This window comes from Colletotrichum fructicola, assembly GCF_000319635.2.
Source record: "Colletotrichum fructicola Nara gc5 chromosome Unknown KSG_Nara_v1_contig06, whole genome shotgun sequence".
Taxonomy (NCBI): Eukaryota; Fungi; Ascomycota; class Sordariomycetes; order Glomerellales; family Glomerellaceae; genus Colletotrichum; species Colletotrichum fructicola.
In genome coordinates, this window is record NW_027094056.1 from 1,623,777 (window position 1) to 1,643,097 (window position 19,321).

General features: G+C 57.2%; 1 protein-coding gene across 1 annotated transcript; it reads right to left on the reverse strand.

Moving 5' to 3' along the window:
* Positions 1 to 333: 333 nt before the first annotated feature.
* On the reverse strand, positions 334 to 19,321 carry CGGC5_v010745 (uncharacterized protein; the record flags this gene model as incomplete). Its single annotated transcript, XM_066152412.1, has 5 exons — positions 334 to 1,066; positions 1,206 to 1,653; positions 1,710 to 12,845; positions 12,915 to 17,252; positions 17,290 to 19,321. The coding sequence occupies 5 exons, from the start codon at positions 19,319 to 19,321 to the stop codon at positions 334 to 336; spliced, it is 18,687 nt and encodes a 6,228-aa protein (XP_066008177.1).

Sequence of the window (19,321 nt, forward strand, 5' to 3'; positions counted from 1 at the left end):
TCCATGCACTTCCACCCAATTATTTATTGACCTTACGGGCCATATTGAACTTCACGTGTTCTGGATCAACAGACTCGTCCTGCTTCATGGAGCTATCCGAAACGCCCAATTTGGATCTGTCTTTTTCCTGAAACAGCCCCGTAATCAAGTCATCTCAAGCCCGTCCCACGTGTTCGATGATGAAGAGAATTGAAATGAAAATGGTATTACTATTATGATTAAGACTAATGTTTTAATGTTCAATGGCAGTCAAGTATTCTGCCCGAGTGGAGGACTTCCACGATGTGGAGTCGAGTACAAAAGAAATCAAGTAAGACATGTTATCATAAATCCTTAGACGCTTCCCGAGTCCAAACATCTGGCTCCATCGTTCCTGCTCGTGGACGGCACGCTCGTCTGTTGAACCGGAGGAGATGATCCGTCGACGTCGATTCTCCAGACCTGTCCGGAGTTGTTCTCAACGGCGTAGAGGTATCCGTCAGTCGTAGCGTAGGTAGCACCCCAGAATGGTGCGGTTCCGGACGTGACTCCAGTCAAAGCGCCCAGGCTCTGGCCGATGGTCCAGTCCTTGGTGGTGCGGCTCCATCTCATGAGGACGCAGTTGAAGTTCTTGACACCGATTGTCCAAAGGTCTCCACCTCCAGATCCAGGAACAACACTCCAGTCTCCCACGGTGTAATTATCGGCTCCGCCGTCAACCAGTCCTGATCCGACCAGTCTTCCGTACGTGGCCGAACCAGGCAGGAAGTCGTACTGGTACCAGTCGATACCACTGGTTGAAATCCAGAACTGACCGTTTTGGTCGATATCTCCGGCGTTGAAGGGAGACTGGTACAGCTTGGATGCCTGAGTAAATGTAGTCACCACTGTCGTGTTGCCGTTGCCAAGGATACGGATGAGGCGGTAGTCGCTCGATCCGGAGTTGGGCTGAGAAATGGCGTACATGTAATCCTCTCGAGAGTTGTAACCAAGGGCGTTGATGTTGCGAGTGTTGTCGCCGCCGAGGTTGCTTGTGACTACCGTCTGTTGACCATTGGCGAGGTTGATAGAGTACAAGGTCACACTACTGGAGCTTTGAACTAAGTATCCAGTTGTGGGGCAAGAGAATGCGGCTCCCGCGGTGGCTGATGCTACCGAGCGACTGGTTGATGAGGTAGACGTAGATCTGATGCTGGAGCTGCTGCTGCTACTGCCTGCGGCTCTACTTGATGAAGACACAGCGGCAGCGGAGCTTGAAAGAGACGATGACACCGCTCTTGCAGATAGTGCTGAAGAGGATGATGACGCCACCGCTGCTGCTGCAGACGAAGAAGTCGCTGCCGCCGCCGCCGCGGTGCTTGTTGACGATCTTGAAGATGAAGCGACGGCTGCGGCTGAGGAGGAGGCGGCCGCGGCTGCTGAAGAGGAAGCTACCAATGACTGACCCAATGCAGCGGCAGACGAGGAAGAAGAAACAGCTGCCGCGGCTGGAGACGAGGAAGAAGCAGTGACAGCTCTGGTTACCAGGGTTGAGAGACTGCTGGATGAAGCGGCTGCGGCTGCTGTTGAGCTGGCCACTAAGCTTTGGCCAAGGACAGGTGTGCTTGACGCTGCCACTGCAGTTGCCGATGTAGGCGTTTGGACGTACACAGTGCCCGGCGCGGTTCCTGATGGCTGAACGATGGAAACTGTGGTGGAGCCAGTTGGTGTGGCAGTGCCACTGTACGGACCGACGACCGTTACGAAGAGAGCCGGAAGACCCACGACGACGGTGCCAGGCGCCGTACCTGCTGGTGCAATTGTTGTGATTGTTGTAGAGGCAGCGTTAGCTGCCGTGAGGAAGAGAGTTGAGGTGACGTAAGAGGCCTGCTGTGCTGGGGTTGCCACGACCACGGTGCCTGGAACAGTACCTTGCTGAGCAATCGTCGTGATAGTCGTTGGGCCGGTGATAGGAATAGTTCCTGAGTACGCCTGAGTCGAAGTGACGAACAGAGCCGGGTAAGCAACCACGACGACTCCAGGAGCCGTGCCACTGGGTTGAACAGTTGCGACTGGGACAGGGCCAGTGATTGAACTTGAGCCGCTGTATACCACGGCAGAGGTAATGAATCGAGCAGCAACCACGTAAGTGCCTGCGTTCGTACCCACAGGGGCAATGGTTGAGATGGTGGTTGGTGCTGTGATCGCAGCCGTACCGGTGTAGGCAACCTGGGAAGTAACGAAGAGGGCTGGGTTGGCGACAATGTAGGTTCCTGCGTTCGTGCCGACAGGAGCAACTGTCGAGATTGTGGTTGGAGCTGTAATAGCTGCTGTACCACTATACGCAACCTGCGAGGTGATAAAGAGGGCTGCCTGAGTCGCCACGATGTAAGTACCGGCATTCGTGCCGACTGCTGGAATAGTTGCTATCGTTGTAGGAGCTGTGATGGCAGCTGTTCCGCTGTATGCCACTTGAGAAGTGACATAGAGAAGGGCTTGGCTAGCAACGAGGTATGTGCCCGGGTTCGTTCCGCTAGGAGCTATAGTCGCGATTGTGGTCGGAGCCGTGAGAGGAACGGTACCAGTGTACGGCACTTGAGAGGTCACGAAGACTGCTGCAGGTGTCGCAACAATGATCGTTCCAGGAGCGCCGACTCCAGTTGGGGCGATGGTGGAAATTGCAACGGGACCAGTCAGAGTGCTGGGACCACTGTACTGTACTGTCGTGGTGATGTACGAAGCGGGATCGGCCTCAATGATTGTTCCAGCCACTGATCCTGACGGAAGAATGGTCGAGATTCGAGTTGGTCCTGTGACTGCTGTGTTCGTTCCAGTGTACAAAACTCGTGAGGTGACGTAGGATCCAGGAGAGGCGACGATCACAGTGCCTGGTGCCGTTCCAGAGGGCGCAATCGTCGAGATCGCGGTTGGAGCAGTCACAGCTGGATCACCTCCAGTGTAGAGAACCTGAGAAGTGACGAAGACAGCAGGCTGGACTACGACATACGTGCCAGCAGCGCTGCCCTGCGGCGCGATAGTTGAGATTGTCGAGGTAGCGGTGATACCAGCGCTGATCACCCGAGACGTGACGAAGAGAGCAGGCTGGGCTACGATATAAGTGCCAGGAGCGGTACCTTGTGGTGCGATGGTCGAGACGGTTGAGGTAGCAGTGATACCGGCGCTGAAAACCTGTGAAGTGACGAACAACGCGGGCTGGGCCACGACATATGTTCCAGCAGCACTACCCTGTGGCGCAATGGTTGAGATGGTCGTGGGAGCGGTGATGCCCGCACTGATCACCTGAGAAGTGACGAAGAGCGCCGGCTGGGCCACGATGTAAGTGCCTGGAGCGCTGCCTTGCGGTGCGATGGTTGAGATGGTTGAGGTGGCGGTAAGACCGGCGCTGAACAACTGCGAGGTAACGAAGAGCGCAGGTTGGGCCACAACGTATGTACCAGCAGCAGTGCCCTGCGGCGCGACAGTTGCGACGGTCGTAGGGGCGGTGATGCCAGCACTAAACACCTGAGAGGTGACGAAAAGCGCTGGCTGGGCCACGATGTATGTACCAGCGACACTTCCCTGCGGCGCGACAGTTGATATGGTCGTAGGGGCAGTGATACCGGCGCTGAAGACCTGAGATGTGACGTAGGCCGCGTTGACCGACGGGGATGCAGAACTACTTTGAGCTGCGGCTGCAGAGGAGGACCGCACCGCCGAGGATGATGAAGCTGCTGGTGCTGCTGCGGATGATGCAGCAGCGGAGCTTGAGGCAGCGGGCTGAGCTGAAGAAGATGCCGCTGCCGAGGCAGGCGCAGATGATGATCGGACAGAAGAAGTAGTCGAGCTGGCCAAGACGTTATCAAGGCCTGAGAGGCTACTCGAAGGGTTGGCAGCTGAACTGCTGGCTTGAGCAGCGGCTGAACTGCTTGATCTGCTAGCTGAAGACACCGCTGCTGAAGCGGCTGATGAGGCAGCAGAGGCGCTGGCCGAGGCGCTTGGTGCCGCGCTGCTGGCTTGTGCAGCTGGAGATGAGGATGAGGCCACTGGCGAGGCAGCGGTTGATGAAGCTGCGGGGGCGGCGGTGGAGGAACTAGATAAGATGTTGTCTAGGCTAGAGAAGCTACTTGAAGGATTGACAGCAGAGCTGCTGGCTGAGGCTGCGGCCGACGATGCGGCCGACGAGATGGCTGATGAGCTGGCAGCTGCGCTGCTTGCGGGTGCAGATGATGCCGCAGAGGAGGCCGCCGCAGAGGAAGCCGCCGCAGAGGAAGACTGAGATGCCGATGCGACAGCTGAACTAGACGAAGCTGCGGGGGCAGCAGTCGAGGAACTAGACAATATGTTGTCAAGGCCGGTAAGACTGCTTGAGGGGTTGGCTGCAGAGCTGCTTGCCTGAACACTTGCCGCGTTGCTGGATGCGATGCTCGATGGGGCAACAGAGGAGGCAACAGAGGAGGCAACAGAGGAGGCAGCTGATGCGGCTGCAGAAGAGGCTGCTGCAGAAGTAGCTGACGACAGGTCTGAAGAGACGGCTGAGGGAGTTGCGCTGGCTGAAACTGCAGGTGATGAGGAAACCTGTGCAGAAGAGACAACCGCGGAGCTTGAAGCACCAGCCAAGCTTGACGAGGACAGGATGTTGTCGAGGCCTGTTTCTGAAGAAGTAGCCTGTGCGCTTGAGATAGCAGAGCTGGAGACCGCGGCGTTTGATGAAGCCAAGCTGGAAGCGGCAGAACTCTGGGCAGAGTTGGCGGCCGAGGAGCTCGCAGCCAGAGAGCTCGATACCGCAGCCTGGGAGCTGGATACAGCAGCTGTCGAACTGGGGATGATGGTGTCAAGGTCCGGAGATGAGGCGGCGACGGAGGAGCTTGTTGAAGCCGGAATGCTGGATGCCGGGATGGCCGAGGACACCGCGGCTGATGATGCCGAGGCAGATGGCTCGATGCTAGATGAAGCCACTGAGCTGGAAGCAGAGACAGCACCATTGCTTGAAGTAGAAGCGACGGCTGTCGACTGCTGCGAGGAGCCCAAGATGTTTGACTCCACGAGCTCGCTTGAGGACGAGCTGGCCTGAGCAGATGATGCAGCTGTGCTGGACAGCGCGGCTGAAGAGCTTGCAATCTCTGAGGATGCAGACTGGATCGCGCTGGAGCTAGCACCAAGGGAAGATGCGACCGTAGGCTCAGCTGAGCTGGACTGAATGGCAGACTCCTGGGAGCTAGTTGACTCAATGGCCGGCGATGTGCTCGCACCCGAGCCCACAGAGGCCTGCGTGCTTGATGGGATGAGACTGCCCTCTGACGAACTTGCCGATGCTGTAAGGCTTTGAGGATCGGCCGAGGCGGAAGTTGGCACCGCAGTTGCCGTCGAAGAGATGGGCCCGCCGGACGAGATGGCCGTGGAGCTGAAGATCTGATCGTCGACACTCTCTGAAGCAGATGAAGCTGCTGCACTCGATGAGACTGCAGAGCTGGCCGCGCCTGTCTGGGAGGTGACTTCTGTTGCACTGGCGGATGCCGAGACCGAGGTCTCTTGTGCGCTGCTTGCGGTGACGGCGGCGTCGGTGGAGGTTCCCACAATGCTTGAAGCGCTCGCGGACTGCGCATCCGTGGCCGCAGTGGTTGCAGCAGAGCTGACGGTGTCTTGGCTCGTGGCCTCTGCCGAAGTGCTGGACGCATCTGCTGAAGCAACTGATGATGAAGCTGCGCCAGACGACGTTGGCAGCAGCGTGGCACCCAGAGGATCAGTGCTTGACTGAGCCGCGGTATCCTGGGCACTGCTGCCGCTTGATACCTGAGAAGCCTCGCTCGTAGCGCTGGCCGAGGCGGTTGATGCGGCGGAAGTCTCGGGGATAGATGTGCTACCAGGCGTGGCTTCAGTGGGATCACCGGACACGGAAGCTGTCGGTGAAACGTTGCTTGTCAAGCCTGCCGATGAACCCTCGTTGGACGTGGTAGCGCCCGCAGATGAGCTTGCGGTCTCTTGGCCAAGGGCAGAGTCTGTTGAGCTGCTAGCAATGACAGATGATTCGGTCGCCGCGTTAGAAGCGCTAGAGAAGGCGGTGCTGGAGGTCAAGTCATCATCCGAGCTGATGGAAGCCGAAGGGGAGGCGACTGAAGAGCCAGAGCCTGTAGTGGCCTGGCTCTCTGAGGCAGCATCAGTGGCAGACGACAGGACGCTCGTGAGACTAGCGGGAAGAGCATCCGAGGACGTAGACGCGTCTCCCGAAGCTGTTGCCGAAGCGGGATCGGAACTAATATCTGTGGCATCCGATGTCGCTGTCGCAACGAGCGAACTCTCGCCAGTTGAACCTGACAGGGTAGCTGTCGGGTCTTCCGAAGCCGGGGCAGATGTTGCTGAATCCGCAGAAGTTGAGGAAAGAATGTCCAAATCCAGTGAGGTTGATGCCGTCTGACTGGCTGTCGCGGGCAATGACGAGGGCAACGCTGATGCGTCGGTGCTGGCGTCACTGACTGATGGATCTGTCGTGGCAGCCGATGTAGCCGCGTCCGTCGTTGAGAAGAATGACTCAGGGGCGGCAATGACAATGATTCCCGGAGCAGTTCCTGAGGGATCAAGCGATGTCAGGACTGTTGGTGCGGTGATCTGCTCTCCTGCAGTAGGCGTGTACCGAACCGTCGTGGTCAGGAAGCGTGCTCTAAGAACAGGCGACACGATGAAGACTCCAGGCAAGGTTCCAATAGGGGGAATCGTCGAGACCGTGACGAGACTTGCAATCTCCACCGCTCCGTTCAACGATGTGGCGCCGCTGACGGTGGACGTCACGAAGGCTGCAGGGTTCGTGCCCACGACGACTGTTCCACGTCCTGTACCTGTCGGTAGGAAGGTGGTAAGTGGGATAGTACCAGAAGCGCCGATTGATCCAGTGTAAGGAATCGAGATCGTGTCGAAGAGCGCAGTTGTAGCTGATGGACCGCTCGTGGCGGCTGAAGAAGCGATGCTGCTGGCGCCCTGGGAGCTGGAGGCCGACTGTGCCTGAGATGAGGAAGCCTCGCTGGCTGCAGAGCTAGCTGAAGATGCGGCCGCGCTCTCCGAGGATGCCAAATCGGTGGAGGAGGACGTGGTGCTCTCCAGAATCTGGGTGTCAACGGGAAGAGTGGCGGTGGGCGAAGAGGTGGAGCTCAGAACGGACGACAAATCGTTGGAAGATTCCGCGGTCGTCAGGGATGCCGTGCTATCTGTCGTAGCTGAGGCTGCTGGGTCTGACGATGTGACTGAACCAGATGCCGTTGAGCTGAGAAGTGAGGACAGAATGTCCTCGTCAGCTGAGCTCGTTGCTGAGGCAGTTCCCGTAGCCGATGCCGTGTCCAAGGAGCTGCTAGCATCTCCAGAAGTTGTCAACGAGACCGATGGAGTCTCAGTAGCTGATGCTGAGAGATCCGTGGAGCTCTCGCCCGATGAGCTCGTGGATGAAGCTGCGTCACTCGAGGTCAAGCTGGCTGGCAAGGCGGTGTCTGAGGCTGTTGCACTGGCCGAGTCCGTTGCGCTCGCCGGGTCCGTCGCGCTCGCTGAATCTGTTGCGCTGGCTGACGCTGATGCCGTTGACTCCAGCGATGTAAGAGCATCGCTCAAAGCGCTAGTCAATGATGACTGAGAATCATCCGTCGTACTCGCTTGAGTCGAGAGACTATCAGTCTCCGACGTACTGCTGGCGGAGATGGCACTATCAGTAAGAGATGCGGAGGAGGTCGGGTCGGCTGTCGAGCCGCTCTCAGAGGTTGTCGCTCCTTCAGTTGAGGTGAGGCTCTGGAAATCAGGATCCACGGAAATGCTGGCAGTTGCGGAAGATGCAGTGTCGGTGGCAGACACGCTGTCGGTGGCAGACGTGATATCGGTGGCAGACGCGCTGTCGCTGGCAGACGTGATGTCGGTGGCAGATGAAACATCGGTTGATGCTGTGTCACTAGCTGGATCGGTCGTAGATGCCGTGAGGGAATCCGTAGAGCTATCCTGGGTGAGTAGATCAGGATCGATAGAAAAGTCGCCGGTAGCAGACGAAGCAGGATCGGTGATGGAGGTGGCTCCAGTGGCAGATGTTTCACTAGCCGAGTCGGTGGACAATCCAGTGATCGAGTCCGTGGAGGTGGCTTGCGAAGAGAGGTCGGAGTCCAGAGACGTCACGCTGGTGGCATCCGATGTGATGGAAGCGGAGTCAGTCTCAGAGAGAGATGCCGGACTGGTGATGCCGGTGTCAGACGCCGAGGCGGTGTCTGATGCGCTGCTGTCCGACGTGGCAGTAGCGTCAGTGGATGAGAAGACGTTGGATAGAGCGTCATCTGAGGAGGTGGCCGAAGCTGAAGTCAGAGTGTCAGAGGAGGCGGTCAGGTCTGAAAGGACACTGGAGCTATCCGTGGCCGTAACATCGGCGGAAGTGATGGTGTCCGCGGAAGACGTCGAGGCTTCCGTCGAGCTTGCGCCATCCGTTGTTTGACTGTCAGTAGACGATACCACATCCGATAGCACGCTGGTGTCGTCCGATGAGGCGGCAGTGCTGGCGGTGGCTGTATCCGAAGTTGAAGGGGCGCTGGTGATGAGCGTGTCAGAGAGCGTAGTGCTCTCACCCGTTGGATCCGTCGCTGTCGAAGAGACATCAGATGCAGTGGATGCATCACCTGTAGTCGAAGAGAATTCATCTGACAAGACAGTCTCTGACGAGGAGATGCTGGCATCCGATGTGGTGGCTGTCTCTCCGTCGGAAGAAGCAGTTGTGCTAATCTGGGTCGTCGAATCAGTGGCAGTGATTGAAAGGCCGTCTGACAATGTCGTTCCTGTGAATGCCGAGGAGGTATCCTCCGTTGTGGAAGCAGTCGCGGAGTCGCTTGTGGGAGACGAGAACGCGTTTGACAATGCAGTCTCTGAAGACGAGATAGTAGCGTCCGATGCAGTCGCTGTTTCTGAGTCTGTTGAGAAGGCCGAGGTAACTCCAGTAGATGAATCGGTCGACGCGGTGGAAAGGTCGTCAGATGACGTGATTCCTGTCGATGATGCTGTGAAGTCCGACTCCGTAGTGCTGATGGTTGGCTGAGTCGTGGACTCCCCATCTGTGATCGACGCAGTGCTGGCCGAGGATGCGGAATCAGTGGAGCTGAGCGACAGAAGATCGGAGAGAATGTCTCCGGATGATGTGGCCGTGGCGTCTGAGGACGTGGCTCCGGATGCAGTGGTCTCACTGGCGGTGGAGACATCTGAGCCCGTCTGAGAGGCGTCGGTAGCCGTGGACAAGGAACTGTCTGATGCGGCACTGTCTGTGGAGGCAGTGGTAAGATCTGACAGCGTGGTTGTGATACCATCAGAAGTGTCAACCGTAGCGCTGATGCTTTCCGACAAGGATGTCGAGTCCTGAGTTGAGGTGGTGAAGGCGTCGCTAAGAACAGTCTCACTGCTCGACGAGGCCCCAGTCTCACTTGCTGTGCTGTCCGTAGCTGTACTATCTGTTGAGATGCTGTCCGTTGCTGTGATTCCTGATGCTGTGCTATCACTTGCCGTGCTCTCACTGGCCGTACTCTCACTTGCTGAAGTAGTAAAGGCATCAGTGAGAACAGACTCGCTAGTGGTAGACGCGCCAGTCTCGGAAGCAGTACTGTCTGTGGCAGTGCTCTGCGATGAGATGCTGTCGGTTGCCGAAGTGATGAGAGAATCGGTCAAAACCGACTCGCTGCTGGAGGACACTCCAGTCTCGGTTGCTGTGCTATCCGATCCTGTGCTCTGCGTCGAGATACTGTCGGTCGCTGAAGTGATGAGAGAGTCAGTCAGAACTGACTCGCTACTGGTGGAAACTCCAGACTCGGATGCCGTGCTCTCTGTGGCAGTGCTCTGTGTTGAAATGTCAGTTGCAGAGCTGTCGGTAGCCGTGATATCTGAAGCGGTGCTCTGTGTTGAGATGCTATCGGTCGCCGCACTGTCGGTAGCTGTGCTCTGGCTTTCCGTGCTCAAAGTCGAGATGCTATCGGTCGCCGTGCTCTCGGTTGTGAAAGCATCAGTCAACACAGTCTCGCTGCTAGAGGTGACTCCAGTCTCGCTGGCTGTGCTGTCTGTGCCGGTGCTCTCAGTCGACAAACTCTGAGTAATGGCGCTGTCTGATGCCGTGCTCTGAGAAGTGATACTCTCGGTAGCAGTGCTGTCCGTTGCGGTGCTCTCGGTGGTGAAAGCATCGGTCAAGACACTCTCGCTACTGGAAGTGATTCCAGTCTCGCTAGCAGTGCTGGCCGTTGCAGTGCTGTCGGTAGTAATGCTGTCAGAGAACGTGCTCTGAGTTGAGGCGCTGTCGGTGGCCGTGCTTTCCGACACCGTGCTCTCTGATGCTGTGATGTCGGACAGAGTTGACTCTGTCGCGGTCGACGCCGACGCGGTGCTATCAGAGGATACGGTCTGGAAGATCTGACTCTCGACTGACTGGCTAGAGTCACTTGTGGCCGCGGTCAAGGAAGAAAGCGATTCCGTAGACGCAGTTTCAGTCGTGAGAGCGCTGGTTTCTGATGCGGTCGTAATGGAGTCTGTCGACTCAGTTCCAGTAGTGAGTCCGCTGGCGGTGTCCGAGGCGCTTGTTACCGAGTCTGTCGATTCGGTTCCAGTGGTAAACGCGCTGGTCTCCGATCCAGTCGTTACTGAGTCTGTCGACTCAGTTCCAGTGGTTAGACCGCTGGTGTCCGACGCGCTCGTCACGGAGTCCGTTGAGAGAGACGCGCTGAAGTCTGTCGTGCTAGTAGCATCGCTGAGAGTTGTCAAGCCAGTCGCGCTGCTGTCGGAAGAAGCAGAATCGGTGGAAATAAGGCTTTGGGGGTCGATGCTATCCGTGGAGGCACTGTCCGTAGAGACGCTATCGGTGGAAGCAGAGTCAGTTGAGAAGGTGGCGCTAGCTGTGATAGTGTCGGAGGAGATGCTATCCGTAGAGGCGCTGTCCGTAGAGATGCTATCGGTGGAAGCAGTATCAGTTGAGAAAGTGGCACTCGCTGTAATAGTGTCGGAAGAAATGCTATCTGTCGATGCACTCGCGGTCGTGAGACTGTCCGTGGCAACACTGTCGGTGGAGATGGAATCGGTCGAAACGCTGGCGGTTGAGAAGCTGTCGGTCGAAGCACTATCGGTTGTGATAGAATCCGTAGAAATTCTAGCGGTCGAGATACTATCTGTGGAGATAGAATCGGTCGAGATACTGGCGGTTGAGGCGCTATCGGTGGAAATGCTGTCCGTGGAGACGCTGGCGATCGAGAGACTGTCCGTTGATGCACTGTCTGTTGAAAAGCTCTCAGTCGAGGTGCTGTCTCCAGAGGAAGCCGTGCTCTCGCCAGAGACCGTCGAAGTCGGGGAGAAGCTGTCAAACAGTGTAGTATCGGTCTCACTTGAGGCGGTCAATGTCGCCGAGGTACCGGTGATTGAAGCGCTGTCGCTCGTCAAGCTCTCACTCGACTCAGAGGCGATTGACTCTGAGCTGAACGAGTTGCTCGTTGTGCTAGGGGTAAGAGTGAAGACTGACTCAGTCAAGGACCCTGAAGACTCGAAAGTCGATGTCGTCAAGCTGAAAGAGGTATCGGCTGACGCCGAGTCTGTAGAAGCCGAGTCGGTTGAGACCGAATCCGTAGAGGCCGAATTTGTAAATGAGGAGATCGTGCTATCGCCGCTGCTCACAGTGCCAGTCGACAAAGAGTCGGTTGAAGAGGACAGACTGTCGAACTCCAGGCTGGTTGCGGAGCTGATAGTCTCGCTTGCCAGCGTGGTAGAACCAGTCGATGGGTCCAGGCTGGTTGAAGTGATGTCCGACTCGGATGCAGAAAAGCTGGACGTGGTGCCCGTCTCAACTGACGAGAGACTCGTGGTGGCGCCTGGGGAAGCACTAGGCAGAGTGGAGAAAGACTCAGTCTCGCTAGACGTGAACCCAGACGTCGTGGTAGCATCGCTTGAGCTGATTGAACTCTCACCAGACGCAGTTGAGATAGACACAGTCGACTCAGTTCCGCTGTCCGTGGATGTTGACTCCAGAGATCTGTCTTGGAGAGAATCAGATGAAGTGCTTCCTGTCGAAACGGCAGATTGGGTGGAGGCCGTGTCGCTGGAGATGCTTTCACTGGACACAGTGTTGCCAGAGGTGGTCTCCACCGAGAATGAGCCGCTGTCCGTGAAGGAGCTCAGCGCGCTATCGGAAGAAAGAGGGGTGACTGAATCAGTTTCAGAGGCGGAAGAGAACGACGTGAAAGACGTGCTCTCAGTATCACTCGAAAGAGTTGAAGCGGATGAGTCTGCGGAGACGCTCACTTCTGAGCTCGTCGTGAAGGTCGTGAAGGACTGGAAACCTGCTGAGTCGGTGGTCTCCAACGAGGTGATAAAGCTGATAGTAATGGTAGGGTCTGAGGCTGTGGAAGTCTGTGAGGCTCCCGATTCAGTTGACGCTGTCGAGAAACCAGATTCCGTCGAGGCTGTTGAGAACCCGGACTCAGTTGATGCTGTTGATAGACCAGACTCGGTCGATGCCGTTGTGAGATCCGAAGTGACTCCAGAGGCCGATTCTGTGCTGCTTGAGAAGGCCGAGTCCGTAGACTCCGTCGTAAAAGCGGAGCTCAAGGTCGATGGCGTCTCTGTGCCGCTGGAAATTGTCGACTCAGCGGAGTTTGTCGTGCTAATCAACGTATCAAGGTCCAGCGAAGTTGAGCCAGACTCGCTTGCGGATGAAACAGACTCAGACTGAGAAGTAAGGGTCGATTCGGTTGAGAAGCTATCAGTCGATAAGGCCGACTCAGTTGAGAAACTATCGGTGGTGGAAAGTCCCGAGGTGGTGCTGATGAACGAATCTGAGTCGGTGCTGATGCTGCTCTCTGACGAGACCGTGGGCGTCACGAAGCTGGAGGCCGTGTCAGACTCGGAGAGAGACGCCGAGTCTGTGACGGACGTCAGCGTTGGCAAGGTGAATGATGCCGAGGTCTGTGCCGTGGACTCAGTTGCTGAACCTGTCTCGTCACTCGACGTGGACACGAGGGATTGGCCAAGTGCCGAAGAGTCGGTGATTGAGACGGAAGATGCGGACTCGGCCGAGATAGAAGACAACGTTGTCGGAGTGATTGAGGAGAATTCGGAGCTGAAAGAGCCAGAAGTGGGATCAGACACAGAGTTAGTGGAGGCCGAGTCGGTGGTGAACGCGGATGAGGTCAGGTCTGATGCCGAGATTGATGACTCCGTTGAGAAAGCGCTTGATGTCTCATCCGAGAATGACTGAGTCGTGGGGCTCGAGACCGGGACCGAAGTCACGAAGGTCGAGGTCCCGTCGCTTGTTGTGATGAATGAAGCCTCCTCTACTGACGTTGATCCAAATGAAGACGTAGGGTCGGATGTGAAAGCGCTGTTGCTGGTAGCACTGGCCGGATCAGAAGATGTGGCGAAGCTGGTGAAGCTGTCACTAGCGGAACCGGTACTCTGAGAGGATGCTGAATCTGTGCTGGCTGTGGATTGGAAGACGTCGCTGAAAGTATCAGTTGTGATTGCGCTGTTTGTCTCGCTGGCGCTGACACTGCTGAATGAGCTCGAATCAGAGAAGGCTGAAGACAGGGTCGACGCCGAGTCCGTGGTGACACTCTCAGGTGTGACTGTGAAGCTGAAAGTGGTAGCTGACGACCCCGCAGAGTCGGTGCTGGCGGTGATGACCACAGATTCTGAAGACGAAGCGCTGCTGAAGACGTTTGACAGAGCAATATCTGTATCAGAGGCCGAGGCCGAGGCTGTGCTGCCAGAGATAGTGGCCTCGCTACTGAGAGAAGCTGAGGTAATGTCGGACAACGTGAACGAGGAAGCATTAGAAGTTGACGTTTCAAAGCTAGCGCTGCTCGCCTCCGTGGACGCGCTCAAGGACGCTGAAGCATCTGTAGCCGAGTTGCTAGTCGCAGGGTCAGAACTGGCGGTAGACAACGTGAGCGATGCAAAGTCTGGGTCTGTTGAGCTCAGAGCCGAGGAGGCACTGGGGAAAACTGTGTTGCCTGATGCTGTCTCGGTAGGCTGGGAAGCACTAATCGCCGTCGTAAGGACAGTCGTTGAAACCGAAGTGACTCCGTCTGATGTGATGAGGGAAGTCAAAGTCGTAGAGATCAACGAAGCTCCAAGTGCCTCAGAGCTGGAGGTCAAGCCAGACTGAGTTTCAGCGGAGGATGTCAAAAGGCCTGTTGACGAAGCAGGGCTGGCACTCTCAGAGCTGGCCGCAAATGATGAAATTTCCGAGCTCAGAGTAGCAGACGATTGAGTGATCGTCCCGCTAGAGATTGCCGGGTCAGACACGGAGCTAGCCTGGCTTTGCGCTGAGGACGAGCTGAAGATATCAAAGTCTGAGATCGACACGGAGGAGCTCAGGGTTTCTGCCGCAGATTGACTTGAGATGGCCGGGTCTGAAGAGATAGAACCAATGCTTGAAGATGCTTGGGCAGTGCCGGATGACGAAGCGAATTCAGACTGTGAGACTGAGATGCTTGCAGTAGCAGACAGCGATCCAGAGGCAGGGTCGCTTGCGCTGGATGCCGCGGTGCCGCTTGACTGGAATGCCTGGCTTTCCGGAGTTACACTAGAGGTCTGGACGACCGTGCTCAAAAAGGTCGAGCCGTCTGAAGTAATCAGAATTGTTGATGAGGAGACGACCGGAGCTGCTGTCGAGCTTTGAAGAGAGCCCGAAGACGACACAGACCCGATAGGTCCTGACGAGAAAATACTCGATGAAGGCCCTCCGGAGGCTGGTGCTCCTGACGAGGATGCCAGTGACTGCGGGTCAACTGATGCGGATTGAGAAACGCCTGGCGTAGCAGAAACAACACCGCTGGAGCCTGGAGTGCTAGCAACAAAGGTTCCTGGTCCCACAGATGCGGACGATGAAGCGGCTGGATCAACTGATGAAGTGCCAACTCCAGCCGAGCTTACAAAGGACTGTCCGAGAGCAGGGTCACTTGAAGGAGCGATGCTCGCAGCGTTAGATGATCCAATTTGAGTGCCTCCCACCGAGGATGAAATGGGTTGAGAAGCGCTCAAGCTAGCCGCGGGAGTGGTCGATGGCTGCTGCACATTGGACTGGCCAGCCGAGGAACTCTGAGCCGCAGAAGATGCCGCAGCAGAAGACTGAGGTAACGACGAGTTCGACGGAGTAGGAACGAACGATTGACCTAGGACAGAGCTAGCTGATGATAGAATCGCCGGGTCCACGAGCAAGGATGACACCGCTGCTGGGACCGATGTAGCCGACTGGGCCGGAGCAGGAGATGTCTGCGAGGCCCCCTGTACACCTGCGTTGGCGGACGAAATGGCCGGGGTAGTTGCCGCAGGTTGCAGAAGCGCTGGCACAATAATGACAACTGTGATTTGCAGGAGCGGGTCCGACGGAGTGATGGTAGAGACAGTCGTTGTTCCGGTGACCCCTGAAGAGGTAATGAAGTGAGTTGTGATACCTCGACCGCCACGAGTTCCGTTAGGATCGTTGGGATCAATGGAAGTAGCGGGAGTAGTTGTTGCAGGTTGCTGAAGCGCCGGTACAATGACCACAACTGTGATTGCCAGCAGCGGGTCCGTGGGAACAATGGTAGATACAGTCGTGGATCCAGTGACACCAGCTGAGGTGATCAGACGGGTCACGAGACCTCTGCCACCCCGAGTACCGTTAGGATCGTTGGGGTCCACGGTAGCAGTGGCAAGCGTTGTCGGTCCAGTAATTCCGAGAGAGTTGTCCAAAGGCACTTGCGAGCTTGCGGCAGAGGCCCCCGGTGAGGCAGCTTGTGCCCCCGTATTCGGGATACCCGCAGCAGATGATGATGGCACAGCTTGCGAAGCAGCAGCGGCAGGCGAGGACTGACCACTAGCAATGGAATTGGCCAAAGCCGGTGGTGATGTCGCAGCGCCAGCAGGCGACGACACCGCTTGAGAACCACCAGCAGCAGGTGAGGACTGACCATTAGCGATGGAGTTGGCCAACGCCGTTGGTGAGGTTCCTGCACCTGCCGGAGTGTTAGCAGGCGATGCGGCGCCACTGCTAGCTTGAGCAGGCTGTGTCTGCGCCGCGGATTGTCCCAACACGATCGTTCCGGGAACTGAACCTTGCGGCAAGACAGTAGACACCGGAACAAGAGCGGAAGACGCAATATTGCTCGCGGCACTCGCAACAGATGTCACGAAAGAGCCGAAGAGGGGAGCTGTCGGATCGGGCTCAGCAAAGACGACCGTTGCAGGGCCGTTGGACGGGAATATCGTTGTCACGACTGTTACCGTGCCCGCTGGTCCGGTTCTAGCAGTGCTGCCAGGCCTGGTTGATGTGACGCTCACGAAGGGTTGCGCCAAGATGATTGTTCCTGGCGTAGTCCCTTGAGGCAAGATCGTCGAAATCGGGGTGGCCGCCGAGATCGAGCCAGGACCGGTGAAGAGCACTCGTGATGTGACAAATGAGGCGGGCGCTGCTACGAGGACTGTACCCGGAGTGTTTCCTGTTGGTTGCACCGTAGAGAAAGCCGTCGGCTGAAGAGTCGGGTCCGCTGCGGTGACGGTGATGGTGACAGTTACGAAGAGATCAGGAATTGCCTGAATAACAGTCGGCGGGCTGTTGCCGTTGGCTGGAATCGTAGAGATGGCTGTCGGAGCAGTAATCTGACCCGGTCCCGTAAACAAGACAGTAGAGGTGACAGTGACAATTCCCTGAGCCAAGGGATCTCCGGCTCCCGGGACGGTGTTGGCACCTGGAGTTGCTGCTGTCGCACCGGGATTGACACCGCCTTGAGACGCAGCTTGTCCTGGCAAACTGCCCTGCGCAGCTGAGGAAGCAGCTCCTTGAGGTTGAACGCTTTGAGGCTGAACGGTTACTCCAGGAGCTTGCGTACCGGGAGCATTGGACTGAGCACCGGGGACATTAGACTGGGCTCCAGGAACATTGGATTGGGCTCCAGGAACATTGGATGGGTCTCCAGGAATGTTGGATTGAGCCCCGGGAATGTTGGATTGAGCCCCGGGAACGTTCGACTGAGCTCCAGGAATATTAGACTGGGCTCCAGCTGACGACGCAGCCCCTTGCGGCTGAATAGTTTGAGCCAGAACAGTCTCCCCAGGAGCTTGAACACCAGGAGCATTGGACTGAGGTACAACTGAACCTCCGGAGCTGACCGGGCTATTCGGGACCGCAACGACGAACACTCCTGGTCGGGAGTCCTGAGGCGCAATAGTCGCGATGGTAGTTCTCGGAACACTAAGACCAGCGGAAGTGACGGTTGATGTGATGTATGCTGCCGCGGACAAGACATCGGGGTTCGTCAGTGGTTGCCCAGTTGCAGGGTCGGTTGCTGCGGGGGCACCAGGAGTTCCGCCGTTGTCCCGAACCAGCATTTCCAGCGCCAGTAGCAGCTGTCGCGCCAGGTGCTGCCAGAGTGTTGAAGAAGGCTGTTGGGTCTGCGTTGTTTGGCTGACCAGCCGGTGACTGGTTGTTCGGGAGAGCACCATTCGAAGGACCGGCAGAGCCACCGGCTGAAGCCTGGCCGGGAGGAACAGCGACGATGATCGTACCCGGAGCTGTGCCTTGCGGGGCAATCGAAGAGATTGTCACACGTCCTGGGAGTTGAAGAGTTCCCGTGTACTGGATCTCAGAGGTCACATAAAGACCGGGCTGAACCACGTCCCCAGGGCCTCCCGGAGATGATCCGCCGAGCGTAGCCGCGGGAGAAGCTTGCGGGCCGGATGGCGGTAGCTCAGATTGCCCGGGGTTCTGAGCCGGTCCGCTACCTCCGGTCGCGTTCGGACCCGGCGCACCAGTTCCAGCAGGGCCACGTGCGGGATCGTTGCTAGCAGCAGGACTTCCTGGGTTCGGGTTCGCCGTTGCTCCTGAGCCAGGTGCAAAAGAGGCTTCAAGGGGCTGACCATCAGGACCAGTGCCCGCTGTGCTTCCCGCACCTGGGTTGGCAGCGTTTGAGGGGGCTTGAATGACGAAAACTGTACCAGGCTGGGTTCCGCTGGGAGTCGCAACAAACGCGTCAAGAGTCCTAGTCACAGTCACGGTCGCAGCCAAGGAGTTCGTGTACTCAATCTCAGTTGTGACCTGAGAAGCCACCAAACCCTCGGTTCCAATGTTGAAAAGGGGCTGACTGACGCCATCTCCTCCCGGCCCAGGTTCCGACGGCGACTGGTTCGGCACCACGGACGTGATGAATGAAGGAGGTGAGCCTCCTCCGGCGGAAGCAATCGGGGGCACTGCCACCACGACTGTTCCAGCCTGATCACCGTCCGGAGAAATGATGCTAACTGTCGTCGGGCCGTTGACTGAGGCAGAGCCGGAGTATTGAACAACCGATGTGACGAAAGGTCTGGGGTCGTTCGGCGCGGGCGCATTGCTCTGTGGCAAGGGGCTATCGCTTTGCGCAGGATCGTAGCTCTGAGGGAAGGTGACGTCGGTCGGCGCGGGAGCGTTACTCTGCGCGGGAGCGTTACTCTGCGCGGGAGCATTGCTCTGAGGGATATCGCTCTGAGGGATATTGCTCTGAGGGATATTGCTCTGAGGGGTATTGCTCTGAGGGGCATTGCTCTGTGGAACATCGCTCTGCGGAGTATTGCTTTGCGGCACATTGCTTTGCGGAAGAGGATCACTCTGCGACGGGGTGTTACTTTGTGCAGGGAATTCACTCTGCGCAGAGGCATCGGCCGGTCTGTTGATGGCAACGATGTAAGTCTCAGCCTTTGGCGGAATCGTCGAGATCGTAGACGGAGCAGACAGCGAGCCATTCCCACTCCAGTAAACCGTTGATGTCACGGGAGGTGGATAGTCAATCCTGCCATCCGGAATCGCGACCCAGATCGTGCCCCGGGCTAGTGATCGGTCATCGGAGGCTGCAGCAGTCGGCGTCGATACTACCAGAGTCTGGGCCGTCGAGATGGGGTTTGTTGTGAAAAGGCTCGTGTAGTTGTTGAAGCTCGACACCGTAATCGGGGTTGCCGAAGCAGTTCCGGACCTCGTTATCGTGTAGTACGGTAGTCGGAAATCGAAAGACGACGCGCCAGACGGAAGTTGTCTCCTGGGCAGAAAATTGCCCCCAGCAGTCGCCTGAGCGAAGCTGCCCCTATCCGTATAAGTCCCTCCATTCCCATATGCGTCCGATGATGAGTTCCCTGAGGGATCCGATACTGAGGTGTATGAAGATGTGGATATCTTCAGTGTCGAAGTCGGTAGCGCTTCGCAGTTGGATGTAAGCGATGTCGAGAGCGCCACGTAGGCGACGTAGCTGACGACGTATTCGAGCTCGTTACAGACACAGGCGTCGACCTGGCCGTCGTTGATGGCATCAAGACATGATTGCGCAAAACCCTGCCCTCCCAGAAGCGCAAGGGGCAACAGGGTCTTCCAGGACCCCGTGAGTCTCGCCAT